The 15,627-nt window shown below is 41.9% G+C and overlaps 1 protein-coding gene across 1 annotated transcript in view; it reads left to right on the top strand.

The window, feature by feature from the left end:
* Positions 1-15,627, top strand: part of GMDS (GDP-mannose 4,6-dehydratase) — an 899,211-nt gene that overhangs the window by 127,118 nt on the left and 756,466 nt on the right. The window contains exon 3 of the mRNA XM_075316493.1: positions 11,811-11,855. Within this exon, the coding sequence (XP_075172608.1) occupies positions 11,811-11,855 (45 nt within the window). The remainder of the gene's footprint in view (positions 1-11,810; positions 11,856-15,627) is intronic.

Here is a 15,627-nt window from a genome sequence, read left to right as displayed (position 1 = left end):
GGAAAATGGATAAAGATGGATCAGTTTTTTATTAGCGCTGGACTGTGCCTGATGCCCTTGCGTTGCATCCGTTGTGCACGGATCCAGCGAGATTTATATGTCCAGCTGCCGGAAAGAACTCCGCATGCAACGTTTTTTGGCAGCGGCAAAAAAACGGACAGCGCCGGATCCGGCGTCATGTACAATGAAAGCCCATGGGCGCTGGATCCATTGTAAAGCTGCATACAACGCATTACAGTGATTGTTTGTTTGTTTGTTTTTTTTCTTTCTACTGAGCATGCTCAGTAGCACAACGGATCCGTCAAAAAACTGAAGGAACTGATGGAAAAAACTGATGCAACTGATCCGGTTTTTCGCCTGATCCATTGCATCAGTTTTTACACCGGATTGTGCCTGATGCAAAAAAAAGAGCTTCTGCTGTCTCTATTGTGATTTCTCTCAGTGCATCCACAGGGAGGAGGCAGGGTCAGGAGCCGTTGGGTGGAGAGCTGAGTGGGTGTGTTAGATACAGTCCTAAGAATTATGGGAGTTGTAGTAAATGAACCCAGGAAGTCAGAGAGATTAACCCCATCAGAGCTGGAGCCAAAAATGAGGATGTGCTGCTAGAGCACGATAATAGGTGATATTGCTGAAATAACATAATAGATGTGTGGAGAGGCACATATTAGCAAGATTTATGAGAAAAAAAAATCTGTTTTGGTAACTGAACAACTTCTTTAAGGCATTTTTTTATTACTTTCTGCAAAGTCAAAAGTTTACATATACTAAGTATACTATGCCTTTAAACAATATGAGACAGCCCATATGATGTCATGTCTTTGGAAGCTTCTGATAGGTTTATTGGCAACATCTGAGTTAGAGACACACCTGTGGATGTATTTTAATGCACACCTGAAACACATTGCTTCTTTATGTAGCATCATGGAAAAGTCAAAAGAAATCAGCCAAGATCTGAGGAAGAGAATTGTGGACTTGCACAAGTCTGGTTCATCCTTGGGTGCAATTTCCAGATACCTGAAGGTACCTTGTTCATCTGTACAAAGAATTGTACACAAGTACAAACAAGATGGGAATGTCCAGCGATTTATACCGCTCAGGAAGGAGACTGGTTCTGTGTACCAGAGATGAACATGCTGGGGTCAGACATGTACATATCAACCCAAGAACAAAAGCAAAAGACCTTGTGAAGATGCAGGTGCAAGTTGGGTAGATTGTGTCATTATCCACAGTGAATCTGTATCAGCATGGGCTGAAATGCCACTCTGCCAGAAAGACGCCATTACTCCAAAAGAAACCTAAAAAAGGGCAGATTTAATGTTTGCAAATGGAAACCGGAACAAAGACTTTAATTTTTGGAGACCTGTCCTGTGGTCTTACAAAACTATAATTGAACTGTTTGGCCATAATGACTATCGTAACATTTGGAGGAAAAAGGGAGAAGCTTTGAAGCCTAAGAATACCATCCTAACTGCAGAACATGGCAGTGGCAGCATCATGCTGTGGGGTTGTTTTGCTGCAGGAGGGACTGGTGCACTTCACAAAATAGATGGCATGATGAGGAAAGCACTGATCTCAATCCTATTGAAAATTTATGGGCAAAGCTAAAAAGGCTGGTGTGAGCAAGGAGACCTATCAGTTACACCAGTTCTGTCAGGAGGAATAGGCCCAAATTCCTACTAACTATTGAGAAGCTTGTGGAAGGATATCCAAAACATTTGACCAAAAACTTTTGACTTTGCAGAAAGTAAAAAAAAAATCCTTAACATTCTCTCATTATTCTGGCATTTGGCAAATATAATTTTGGTTCCTAATTGACCTAAAATGGGAAAGGTTTATTCTGATTTCATGTCAGATAGTGAGAAAAAACATGCAGATGTGTCTTTTTAGATAGTGTAGATCAACTTCAACTGTATATGATCTTTGAGCTTTTTTTAATAAACATTTCAGGATTTTTTTTGTTTCTCTACCAATTAAAGGAATGAAGAAAGCACTGCCAGTTTCTGAAGAAACCACTCCCAAAAAGATACACAGGCACCTTTTTTTAGAGCCTAACCATTTACTTGTTGTAAATTTTCTAGATATTTAGAATTGATCAGTCACTTAATTTTAGGTGCTTGGCATCTTTGGAGCATCTTAATCACTTCAGATTTGAAAAGTCCAAAGCCAGAACATATGCACAAGTGGTTTTTATATAGAAGTTCATATGATAGTTCCTTGTGAATTGTTTTCTGAGCTCTTTTTCAGGTGGAATTAGCCTTGAAAAGACGGTCTTAGGCCCCTTTCACACGTCAGTGATTCTGGTACGTTTGTGCTTTTTTTTTTTAAACGTACCAGAATCACTGACATACGCAGACCCATTATAATGAATGGGTCTGCTCACACGTCAGTGATTTTTCACTGCACGTGTCTCCGTGCAGCGTACCCGCGTGTGCGTGATTGCCGCACGGAGACATGTCCATTTTTTTTCTGGCATCCCTGATGTCCCACGGACCACGCAGTGGTGTGGTCCGTGAAAAACGTGCCAGAAAAAAACGTACTTTTAAAATAAAAATCATTTTTACTCACCCGGCGTCCAGCGATGTCCTCTGCAGCCCGTTCTCCCTGCTACTTCTGAGCCGGCTCATTATTGTCTCGCATATTCATTATGCGCGACACAGCCGACCCAGAAGCAGCTGCTGCGGGGGTCACCGCCGGCCGGATGCTGCACCGCGGGAGCGATCAGCACCATGGACAGCGGGAGCGCGCACAGGTGAGTAGTTTTCTAAGTGCAATCACGGGCCACGGAGAACGGAGCCCGGATTGCACTTAGACAACCCACGTGAATCACGGCACCCGCAGGGACATGTGCGTGTTTTACACGCCAGTTAAAAACATCACTGTTTTTCACTGACGTGTGAAACGGGCCTTAAAGGGAATCTGTCACCTGCGGGGTGATCCAATACGTTCCAATCAAATAGGCGTCGCTGCTCTCTGGTCCGGCGCCTCCTCCCTCTTGGGCATTTGCCGTCCTCATTCTTGCTTTGTGTGGATGATGAGTCCTACGTCATCCACACAGCGCCCTCCATTGGGCTTCTGCGCACTTTGCTCTATCCTTCTGAAGGCAGGGCAAAGTATTGTAATGTGCGAGTGTTATTTGACCTTTTCCCCACATCTGCGCATTACAGCAGTTTGCTCTGCCCTCAGCAGGAGCGCAACGGAGGATATTGCATGTGGATGACGTGTCCTATGTCATCCACAAAGTAAGAAGGGACTGTGAGCGCACAAGATGGAAGAGGCGCTGGACCCAAGAGCAGCGACTCCCATCGGACCGGAACATATCGATCAGCCCCACAGGTGAGTAGGTGACAGGTTCCCTTAAGAGGTGTTTCTAGCCTTGTAGTTAAAGTCTGCATTCATTCTATATGACTATGTGCTGCGAAGATTCATAAGCCTTTAAAGTGATGGGGCAGTACAGTATAGCTGACACCACTTTGAGAAGACAACAGTGTGCTTGTTTATAATGATACTTTGTTCACTTCTGCTGTACTTTGTATGTTTGTCACATAGTCTGCAGCAGAGCTACCAGCACTGAGCAGACAGGTGTTACTGTAAATGTTTGTAATGAGATGAAGTTCACTTCTGCTGTACTGTGTGTGTGCTCTGCTGTACTATGTGAGCTCTTTTCACCACACAGCTGTATGTAACTATGAGAGCAATGGGTCTGTTGTTACTTGGGAAACATTGTGAACGCTTGCTAATATTTAAAATAACCTCCGGAGGCAGATTCCCAGGGAGATCCATATCCGGCCCATAGCTTGGAACTGGTAGTTTACATATAAGAATATTTGGGATTTCTCTGGAATAAGGCTTCATAGTTACGATCAGTATTTGTTGTGTTTTTGACTCTGAATTTCTGCATCATCTCCGGTACGGTGGCTCAGAGGTTAGCACTGCAGTCTTGCAGCGCTGGGGTCCTGGGTTCGAATCCCACAACATCTGCAAGGAGTTTGTATGTTTTCCAGTGTTTGCGTGGATTTCCTCCAGGTACTCCGGTTTTCTCCTACACTCCAAAGACTCCAAAGATGGGGAATATAGATTGGGAGCCCCAATGGGAACATTGTTCCTGATGTATGTAAAGCACTGTGGAATATGTTCGCGCTGTATAAAAATAAAGATTTATTTTTATATTTTTAGTTCCATTATTTTATTGCATTTTCTCTGTGCGTTTTTGATGCTACGCATTGTCAAGAATAACTTTTAGTTAATAGTGCTAGATTAGGGACAGTAACCATACCGTGTTTTTCCAAAAATAAGACCTCCCTTAAAAATAAGCCATAGCAGGGATTCTCAGCATTTTCGGAGAAAGGCTTAAATATAAGCCCTCCCCCGAAAATAAGCCCTAGTCGCGGATCTATAATGAAGTGTCCGTGCAGCTAAAAAAGATACAGATACTGCAGGACACTTCATTATATACAGCGGCACCCGGCAATTACACTTACCCGACACTGAGTGGCAGGACCTGCAGTGATCACACACCCGCACTCATCAGATTTCACACACACACACACACACAATCAGATCACACACACACATACAATCAGATCGCACACATAATCAGATTGCACACACAAACATCAGATCACACGCAAACATCGGATTGCACACACATTGGATCGCATACACACTCACCTCATCCAGCGACACTGATCTCTTCTCGCCGGGAGAATCCTGAGAGGCAGTGCAGTGGAGCGCAACGAACAGGACCTGCGGCGGGACACGTGAATTGCTCTCATTCCCTGCTGCCGTAAGTGCTGGATGTGATGTGTGTGTGTGGGATCTGTTGTGTGTGCCTGCGATCGGCTGTGTATCTGTGATTGCCTGTGTGCCTTCGATCTGCTGTGTAGATCTGCTGTGTGTGTGTGTGTGTGTGTGTGTGTGGTCTGCTGTGTGTGCGCCTTTGATCTGCGGTGTGTGTGATCTGCTGTGTTTTGTGTTTGAGTGATCTGCTGTGTGTGTCAGCTAGCAGCAGGGTAGGACAGCGTGCAGCACCAACCGGAGATCACAGGAGGACCTTGGAACCACGCAGACGTCCTGGTCTGGTGAGTATGAGTCTCCTGGGAAGTGGGGGGGTCTGCTTTTTTGGGTGGTAAACTTACCCCCAACCGTGTTTCTCCAAGAATAAGACCTCCTCCAAAAATAAGCCCTAGTGCTTTTTTGGGGGGCAAAAAAAAATATAAGACAGTGTCTTATTTTTGGAAAAACACGGTATACTGTAGTAACCATCATCTACTAAAGTGTGGTTTGTTTTTATTCAGTAAAAAAAAAAAAAAAAAAAATCAGTTGGTGTCCGAGAAAATAATTGAATTAGTTCATAGGGCCAGATTAGGAACAGTGAAAATATCTTGTATATTTATTAATTTTTTACTGAATATATTCAGGTTTGAGGTCAGTTGCGAGCACAACTAAACTTTTTTTTTTTTTCTTTTTCCCCGACGTCTGTTTAATAAATGTAGTGAAAAATTCTTATAGTAGATATACTACAGTTTTATTTTCTTTATTGCATATAATTACAGCTGTCGCAACTAAGCTGTCGCTCAGTAATTTTGTTTTTACTGTAGTCTGTTTTCTTCTGAAATATTTACTCCTTTTTTTTCTTTTTTTTTTTTTCTTTTTTCTAATAAAAAAATTCACACATCTGAATAAAATCTGAGTATTTTACACGCACCCCACACAAGAATTAAATATTTCACTCGTCCCCAAGATGATATCCAGCCAAAGAGGCATTCTCCTTCCTTTTTTCCTCCGATACTGATAGTGAGGGAGAGACTTCCACATTCATTTATTTCTCCTCTCCTTCCAGTAATGCCTAAGCCCTACCAGGACACCAAATGAGCCAGCGCCCACAGTTAGTTACTCATTATTTTTCTCTAACAATTTCATAAATGTCATTGTGGCCGAAACACCTTTTATACGCCCAACTAGTTTTGGCCTAGAACCCGGCTTCATCATTTTCTGAGTAGACTCCCGTAGACTAGAAGTGGTGAATTTTTGAGCCTGGTTCTTCACATGGTCTAGACAAAAAGACTGACCACACTCACTAACCTCCAGTGTGAACAGGTGCATAACTGAAAATGACATACAATTACAACAAAAACATGAATGTAAGAATATAGACATGAATTACTGCTAAAGAAATCAAGAAATCAAGAAATTTTAGAGATTTAGTATACAAAAAGACAATTTACGTATCTGCCCAGTAGCCATGTCAAGGCATTCTCATATTACTAGCTACCTACTCTGAACTGAAGCCTCTTGGTTTAAAAAAAAAACAAAAAAAACCTCCATATGATTCTCCAGATTTAGTGTCCTGGATGGATGCCACGAATCTATTTCCTTTTTCTTCTACCCACTAGTTAGTTCTTTCCCCTTCTACAGAGCTCTTCCCATTCCTTCCCCCATCTTTCTAGTCTTTCTTACTCTTTTCTTTCTATTTGTATTCATATGACTGAGTTGAATTTAGCAGGTCTGTATCGTGATATTCCGCGATTCTTATGAGTGTATATTGCATCTGTTTAAGACCTGTATGTCTGTACCCTGCTAAGTGAGTCTCTCTCTAAAAATTGGATTTAAAGAAAAATCCTCTGGGCGAGTAGGAACCTGCTATAAAGAATAAAATCACCTGTGGCTAATTGGGGAGGGTTGCACAGACAGAACACATGACCCCATAATCTAGACAAAGACTTGCGGTACTCCCTAATATGCAGTGTGAACAGGTGCATTATGCAGTCATGCCTTCTGACTGTGCATCCCTCCTCCTTTAGCCAAAGGGGATTTTATACTCTATAGCAGGCTCCTACTTGCTCATGCACATGGAGGTTTTTAAATCCAGAGAGAGGGCTTCAGTTGAAAGTAGGTTCCAAGTAATATGAGATTGCCTTGACGTGGCTACTGGGCAATTATAGAAATTGACATATTTGTAGGGTAAATAACTTTAATTTTTTTCTTAGATTTCCTTTAGCAGTAATGCATGACTATATTCTTACATTCATGGTTTGCATGCTTTAGCTGCTTTAGCATTAGAGCAGCTTTTTTTTTTTTTTTTTTGTCAAAGTTTTTCACATGGGCATAATGAAAAAAAACAGATCCTTGGCAATATTGGAGTGTTGTTTTATATAACAGTCCAGTGTTCTGTATGGCTATGACACATAAATGTTTTGAAGTCATCCACAAATTGTTGCATTTTAATAATAATGCACAATGTCCTCATCAAGAGAACCCCAACTTTGACACACTTTTCAGAATTCGGCCAGTCATTGATCACTTTAGCGACAACTTTGCTGACGTGTACGTTCCCCAGAGGGGAATCTGCGTGGATGACTCTGTAATACATTTCAATGGCAGGCTGAAATTCCTACAATACATGCCCAGTAAAAGGGACAGGTATGGATTTAAACTCTTCAAGCTGTGCGAAAGTACTTAAGGATATACCTACAGATTTGGCTTTTATGAATAGGACATCCGTATTCAATCCCTATCATGGGAGTGGGTGAGAATTTGTGTGCGAATTGGTGTACCCACTGCTAGATCATGGTTACTACCTCCTACATAGATAATGTTTAAACCAGCATCCCGCTTTTCAAGCATGTCTGTGCAAGAGGTACTACATCATGTGGTACTATGCGCAAAAACTAGAGGGGAGTTCCTAGGTCGCTAATTGGGCAGCTGCTCAGAAAGGGTGAGAGCAGAGCCCAATGTAAAAGACGTAACAATGATGGTATGAGTAAGAGGCCACCTTTTAGTGTGTGGGGTTTTTTTTTTTTTGGGGGGGGGTTTATCAGCTTACATACTACCACAGCAACACTAACTATTCTGAGAAAATACTATGTTCTTAATTGTAGTACAGTAGCTATACTTTTCCCTCTAGTGCTTATTAGGGCTAGGGAGAGACAGTTTTCGTTGAGCAGGGGCGCCAATTACGAAGGTCTAGGGTGCCAACCTCTACAGCAAGGTAGACTACAGTACTAGGGTTTTTCTATATTTTTCTATTTTTGGACACTAATATATTTTAATACATACTAATAAACTGATATTTTCTGAGTATTTATTTTGTAAGACTAACAGTGCCAAGTCTCTTACACTTTGCAATGCAGCACTTACCCCCAAAAACCTGACCTGTGTATAGAAGAATGTTTCAAAGTCTGCCACACGTCCATGGAGTACTAAATTTATTTCTGACTTACTCTAATTTATTGCACAACTTGTACATTACACAACCTACGTATGCCAACCTGACACTCTACACAACTTACATATGCCACCCTGATGTATTTTGCATCAGGTTGGCGTATGTAGATTGTGTACTCTACACAACATGAAATGCCACCACATTATACAATTCACACACAAGGAAAACATTCAATTATACGGTTACTTGTGGGGGGGGTTTATACTAGTTTGGCACCTCAAGGGCTCTGATGGAATGGTTTGTTGACATTATGACGCATTTGCAAAGTCTGCATTCAAAAACTGTACTCCTTCATACTGAGCTCGGCAGTATGTCCAATGAGTAGTTTCCCACCACATATAGGGTATACTCAAGCGAAATTTCACAACAAATGTCCTGCTATCCTTGTGAAAATTAAAACATTTGGGGCTAAAGCAATATTTTGTGTGAAAAATCACTTTTCCTTTTCCAGGTCCAACATTGTAAAATGATGTGAAGTACAAAACTTTCATGCAGCTATTGTGCCAATCTGCAGGCAAATTGAGTTTAAATCTGATCTAGTAGACTGACAGGAGCAGCGGCTACAGGGAAAAAATAAAGCTAAATTCTCCCTGTATTACATGTTTTAAGCCAGGGGAGGACATGTCATTGGTGCAGCCTCTGCGGCCACACAGGGGCCCAAGAAGTGGGGGAGACCCGTTTCCAACTCCAGAGCAGGTGGAATAGTGCATTTTGATGAACTTTTGGGGTTGCAAAGGGCCTATATTTTGTTCTTTCACAGGGGCCCTTTCTGTGTGTCCACCAGTGGTTCAATCTTTACCCTAATCTGGAATAGATGAACCTGCTAGGTTTTGCTCACATCTTGGCCACTAATAGCTTCTATAAAGGTATGCCATAAACACCTGTCAGTTGAGGGTCCCACCATTGGCACTTTTTCCCTATAGGGAGAATAGCGAACTGTGTATTGACCAAAATGCCTCCCAGCCGATAGTGTTGATATATTTCACATGGCCCTTGGCATTTAAGTCTACCAGTTACAAGAGCCAATTTGCCACAACAGAATGCTCAAAAGAATACTATATGATGTCTTAAATGCATTGTACATTTCAGTCATTGATACTTTCCATTCCATCCTCGGTTCAAGAGTTCTGGCCCCAACCAACAACCTCAGCGCAGACAACCTGGCCAATTTATTTTAAAGAAAAGATTGACCATATACGCAAGGAAATTGCCTCACAGCCTCAAAGCACCACACATTGTCTTCCCTCCTACACTTCATCTAGCACACTTTCACTCTTTGATCCAGTCACAGAAGAATTTACTACGCTCCTTGCATCCTCTCGCCCTACTACCTGCACCAGTGACCCTATTCCCTCACATCTCCTTAAATCTGTCACCCCAGCTGTCGCCACTCCCCTAACTAAATATTCAATCTCACTCTCTCCTCTGGTGTCTTTCACTCCTCCTTCAAACATGCCAGCATACAACCCTTACTTAAAAAAAACAAAACAAAAAAACATCCCTGGACCAAAATTGTGCCGCTAACTACAGACCTGTCTCTAATCTACCCTTCATCTCCAAACTATTGGAATGCTTGATCCACTCCCGTTTAATTTGCTAATTGTCAGATAACACTCTCCTTGACCCTCTACAATCCGGTTTCTGCTCCTTGCACTCTACTGAAACTGCTCTTACTAAAGTCTCTAATGATCTACTAACAGCTAAATCTAATGGTCACTACTCCCTGCTGATTCTCCTGGATCTCTCTGCTGCATTTGATACTGTGGATCACCAGCTGCTCCTCACTATGCTCCGCTCTATCGGTCTCAAGGACACCGTTCTTTCTTGGCTCTTCTCTGACCGCTAAATTCACTGTATCTTTTGCCGCCTCCTCTCCTCTTCCCCTTACGGTTGGGGTTCCTCAGGGTTCAGTCCTAGGCCTCCTCCTTTTCGCTCTATACACTGCCCCTATTGGACAAATGATCAGCAGAGTTTGTTTCCAGTACCATCTCTATGCTGATGACACCTAACTGTACACATCATCTCCTGACATCACCCCTGCATTATTACAAAATACTACTGATTGTTCGCCGTCTCCAACATCATATCCTCACTCTATCTAAAACTGAACCTGTCAAAAACTGAACTCCTCATGTTTCCTTCCTACCCAAACCTTTCGAAACCCAATATTACCATTTCTGTGTGTGGTTCTACCATTTCGCCCCAGCAGCACGCCCACTGTCTTGGGGTTATATTTGACTCCGATCTCTCCTTCACTCCCCATATTCGTTCACTCGCTCGTTAATGTCAATTCCATCTCAAAAACATCTCTAGAATTCGTTCTTTTCTTACCATTGATTCTGCAAAAACTCTTACTGTCGCTCTCATTCATTCTCGCCTGGATTATTGTAATTCTTTACTAATTGGGCTCCCTGTTACTAAACTCTCCCCTCTCCAATCCATCCTGAATGCTGCAGCCAGGATCATTTTCCTCTCCAACCACTTCACTGATGCCTCTGCTCTGTGCCAGTCATTGCACTGGTTGCCTATCTGCCACAGAATCCAACATAAGTTTATCACTCTCACTCACAAAGCTCTCCATGGTTCCGCACCACCCTACATCTCCTCCCTCATCTATGTCTATCATCCCACCCGTGCCCTCCGCTCTGCTAATGACCTAAGACTGACCTCCTCAACAATTCGAACCTCCCACTCCCATCTTCAAGATTTCTCACGAGCTTCGCCTATGCTCTCGAACACACTACCAAGAGCAATTTGATTATTCCCAACATCCACACCTTTTTAAGCAGGCAATAAAAACGCATTTCTTTAGACTAGCCTATCACCTCACTGCCATGATCTAATCTAGTCCCTTTCTGCCCTTCATAAAATTTACTTAAATTTCTTGTCCCCTGTATCTTCTGATTCCATTCCTCTCCATGTACTTTTTTACACTCTGTACCTGTGTAAATTCTAGCTGGTGACCTGTCCACGCAACTGGTTTAGAATCCCCTATTAAATCGATGGCTGGACCATATATGACAAGCTTTTCTCCCCCATGCCCCTTTTGTGTCTCCCCTATTTCCTCATAGACTGTACGCGTACGAGCAGGCCCCTCACTCCTCCTGGTATCTTAATTTTGTTACTTTGTTTTGTCTCTTATTGTCTGTACTCTGAATTGTAAAGTGCTGCGGAATATGTTGGCGCTATATACATTTTTTATTATTATAATTATTGCTAACGTCTATACACCACCTTCTTCATTTTATCAGTAAAAGTATATATATTTCCTTATTAATCCCTTCTTGGTTTTATCATACAATTATTTTTTTGTATCTGGTTTTACCCTGGACATCTCTGACCAGTAAAGTCAGATTCAGGTTTATTTTGAGCTGTTCAATCCCCCGTCCCCGGAGAATCTTGCTTCTGAATGTCTGCAGCCCAGCATGTGGCCAAACATTTTAGTTGGCAGTGAATGTGTGCACCTTTCTGCAGTATGATTTCTGTATCAATGTGTTACATAATATCAGCTGCCATACAGTGGCTGTACACGTTTCTCACATACTTTTAATCTTTTTTATTTTTTTTTTATTTTCCCTTTTCCTAGGATGGCTCTTACTTGGCTGAATTTCTACTGGAAAAGGGCTACGAGGTAAGTGACTGAGAGTTAGTACAGGCTGATGAAATCACTAGCATGCAGCAGCCTACAGAGCTTCCTCTGTTGCTGTCATTTCTCTGTATTTTCCATTCCAAGTGAAGATAACAAATCAAAGCTTCCCAAAAAAAAGTGGAACATGGCCTGTAATCACGCCAGCTTATTGTACTATTTATCAGCGAGGGTCCGCTAGTGGATTCCCCTGTCTCCTTAGGGTATAACCACTGCATACATTTCCCGCAAGGTCAGATAAGCAGCAGCTGTCACAGGCCAAAACTGTAAGAAAATACTAAAAAATTACGGAATTATTTATGATGTAATGCAGCACATAAAAACATGTTCTCAATTATGTCATTTTAATTCGTAACTAATAAAAGTTCAGGGTTTTTGTTATTTTTTTTTTACTTTTTATTTTAAGGGCTCAATCTACCGTATTTTTCGCTTTATAAGACGCACCGGATTATAAGACGCAACCCCAAATTTGGTGAAGGAATAGAGAATTGTTTTTTAATAAATGGGGTCCGCCTTATAATGCCAGTGTCCATCTAACAAATCATAGAGTATATGTTCCTCATAGCCCCCCCCATCCTAAAATTAGCCCCCTTAATCTAGATATAGCCACCTTATACTGAATATAGCCCCCTTGTGCTCGCACATGTCCCCCAGTGATGCAACATGTCCCCTGTGGCTGGCACACGCGGCCCCCTGTGGCTGGCACAGGCGGCCCCCTGTGGCTGGCACAGGCGGCCCCCTGTGGCTGGCACAGGCGGCCCCCTGTGGCTGGCACAGGCGGCCCCCAGTGGCTGGCACAGGCGGCCCCCTGTGTTAGATATGCCCCCATGCTTCTTTTAGTAAAATAAACTCTTTCCTTACCTACTCCAGCACTGTGCTCCCTCGTGTCCCCCTCCTTGGGGTTGAGCTCCTTCTGTATCCTGCCTGCATTTCCTGGTTCACTGTCCCGGTCATGTGATCGGCACAGCTGAGTGACATCTCTGCATGCATGATCACAGCACCAGGAGGGAGACCAGGGAGACACGCTGCAGGGGGGGTAAGTAAAGGGTTTTTTTTTTATTTTACTATGGGTAGCAGCATGGGAGCCATAGCTAACACAGGGCATGTGCCATCAAAGGAGCACAGTCAGATATAATATGCGCCGCTCCCCCAGCCCATCGCCACGGTGTGGCTTCAGCACCACGGTGATGGACAGCGGCTGTGCATATTATATGAGCGGGAGCAGGAGATCAAAGGCTCCCTCCCGCAGCTTCACCAGCCTTCACCAGCCCCCCCAGCAGCCCCCAGTACCGCTCCAGAGTGGCCCCCACCTCCCCTGGACACTGCAGTATATAATCCGTATATTCGGTTTATAAGACGCACCCCCTACTTTCCCCCAAAATTTGGGGGAACAAAATATAAAGCGAAAAATACGGTATTTTTGATAAATTTCAAATCCATTTTATTATAATTTTAATGCAGTGAATATATGGCGATGAGCTAGATGGCTTATCTGTCATAATAAAAAAAATAAAAATAAAAAATCCTCAGTCATTGATACACTTAAAAGAAATCAAACACCTGAGTTCTCAAATATTTACTTTCTACTAGCTAACACGAATTTGTAACCAGATGTGAAAACTCAACTGAAACGGCTTCTATGTCTGAAGCAACTGGTAGAAATGAGGACTAACTAGTCCTAAATACATTAACTGCAAAAACGGATTATACCATCCAGTATATCGGTAGCTACAAGCCCTCATCATGCTCTTGAGTTGTCATGAATGTGTATGGTGGTCTTTTTAGATTTTTTTTGTTATATATAGATAGATATATATGAGAGATAGATAGATAGAGCGAGATATATATATAGATAGATAGATAGATATACACACATATACCATGGATGAGGATTGTATATTTAAGGACCGTATGACACCTCAGAAATTTCTGTCCAAACAGCTTCTTGGATAGAAAACTGGAGCTGGTACCATAGGGTAAAGACGGTCTTTTTTTCGGACTAGAAGACACACACCGGGCCATAAGAAGCACCTAGATTTTAGAGTAGTCATGTAGGGGAAAACCAAAAATGTAAGAAGAAAAAAAAAATTGGTCATGACTCACTGTTATGGGGTTAATGTCCACCCACTCTATACTAATCTCCCCCAGCATGGACCCCTTCCTAGTATAAATGTGGCCCATTCTGGTCACTGACGAGCAAAAAAAGGGCAACAATGTTTTGTACTTTTGACTTTCAGGCACCATATCTCATCATCCACTACAGCTTTGTCTATAAAATTAAGGTAGTCTCAAACTCTCATCTTGGCTATCTCATACATAAATTTGACTTGCAACTATTTAGCATATGATTAGCTATGCAGATTCTTGTCATGTTATTGCATTATTATTTTTCTCCTGGTGTTTTAAAAAATCTTTTTTTTCCTGTATACAATAAATTACAACCGGTTCTCATATTCACTTAGTGTTCCAAGTGAAAGGTCACTGGTTCGAATTGAAGAGCAGCCACAAAGAGTTTCCCAAGAAAAGAGAAACCTCTTCCAGTTCATAAATAGCGGTGTCTCTGCTCACAAAAAAAGGTCAAATTGCATCATGTGCGTGCCATTACAGTTGGAAAAATATGAAATTATGTCCATTAATTCAAAAGCCATGAGGTGGACATCCGTATAATATCTGAGTCAATATGTCAGCTCATCACAAAGTCGATTTAGTTCTGGCGCGACAAACACGGCAGTGGATGAAGCTCGTATGCTTCGGAATAGTTTCACAAATGTCTATTCAAGCACTGTGCACTGAACGTTTCACAAGTTTGGAGTGGTGACCTGATAAAAAGGTGAAAAAGCCTTGACTCCAATATTGTCATAAGAAGTATCCGCTTGTGTTTGCAAAAAAGTATGAAAAGTGGACAGAAGATTGGAAATGGGCAATTTGGAGCAATGAGATAATGGTTAACAGACTAGGTTGTGATGGGTGAAAATGGGTTTGCAAGAAACAAAGGAAAAAGGACTAACTGAGAAATTGAAGAAACTTTCAAGTTCGGTAGAGGAAGCCTGATATTAGGTGGTTTCACAGCCAAAGGCGTTGAATACTTGACCAGGATCGATGGTGTGTATCATACAAGACTGGTTACTTTGTAAACTCAAGTACTATGGGTACAAAAAGGAGGATATGGTGTTCCAGCAGGACAATGACCCAAAGCATACGTCAAGATTGGCGAATAAATGGTTCAATGACCATGAAGTAGAGGTGCTGGATTGGTCCCCATAGTCCCCAAACCTCAACCCAATCGAACACTTGTGGATAGAATTGAAGAAGAAAAAGCTGTATACATACCCGAGTGAGTATACCACTATGCACCAACATTTTGAAAGTGTAGAATAGACCTGGGATCAGATTTTGCTTGAGACTTGCTTTGAATCTGATCAATAACATACCCAGAAGGATTCAGGTAGTGTTAAAAGCTAAAGATGGATTTACAAAATATTAAAAAAAATAATTTTTAAGAGCAAAGCCATAACAAGAATTTGCATAGCTAATCATATGCTAAATAGTTGCATGTCAAATTTAAGTGTGAGATAACAAAGATGATTGAGTGTGCAAATACCTTCATTTAAAAGACAGAGCTTTAGGGGAAGTTGAGATATGGAGCCTGAAAGTCAAAAGTTTAAAACAATTGATACCTTTTTGCTCCTCGGTGTATATTAGCCATCCTGGTATATGAGTATATGTTCCCCCATCCTAGTATATATGTACCCCAATG

The sequence above is a fragment of the Anomaloglossus baeobatrachus genome, chromosome 6 (genome assembly GCF_048569485.1).
Source record: "Anomaloglossus baeobatrachus isolate aAnoBae1 chromosome 6, aAnoBae1.hap1, whole genome shotgun sequence".
Lineage (NCBI taxonomy): Eukaryota > Metazoa > Chordata > Amphibia > Anura > Aromobatidae > Anomaloglossus > Anomaloglossus baeobatrachus.
This window is presented reverse-complemented; position numbering and strand designations above follow the sequence as displayed.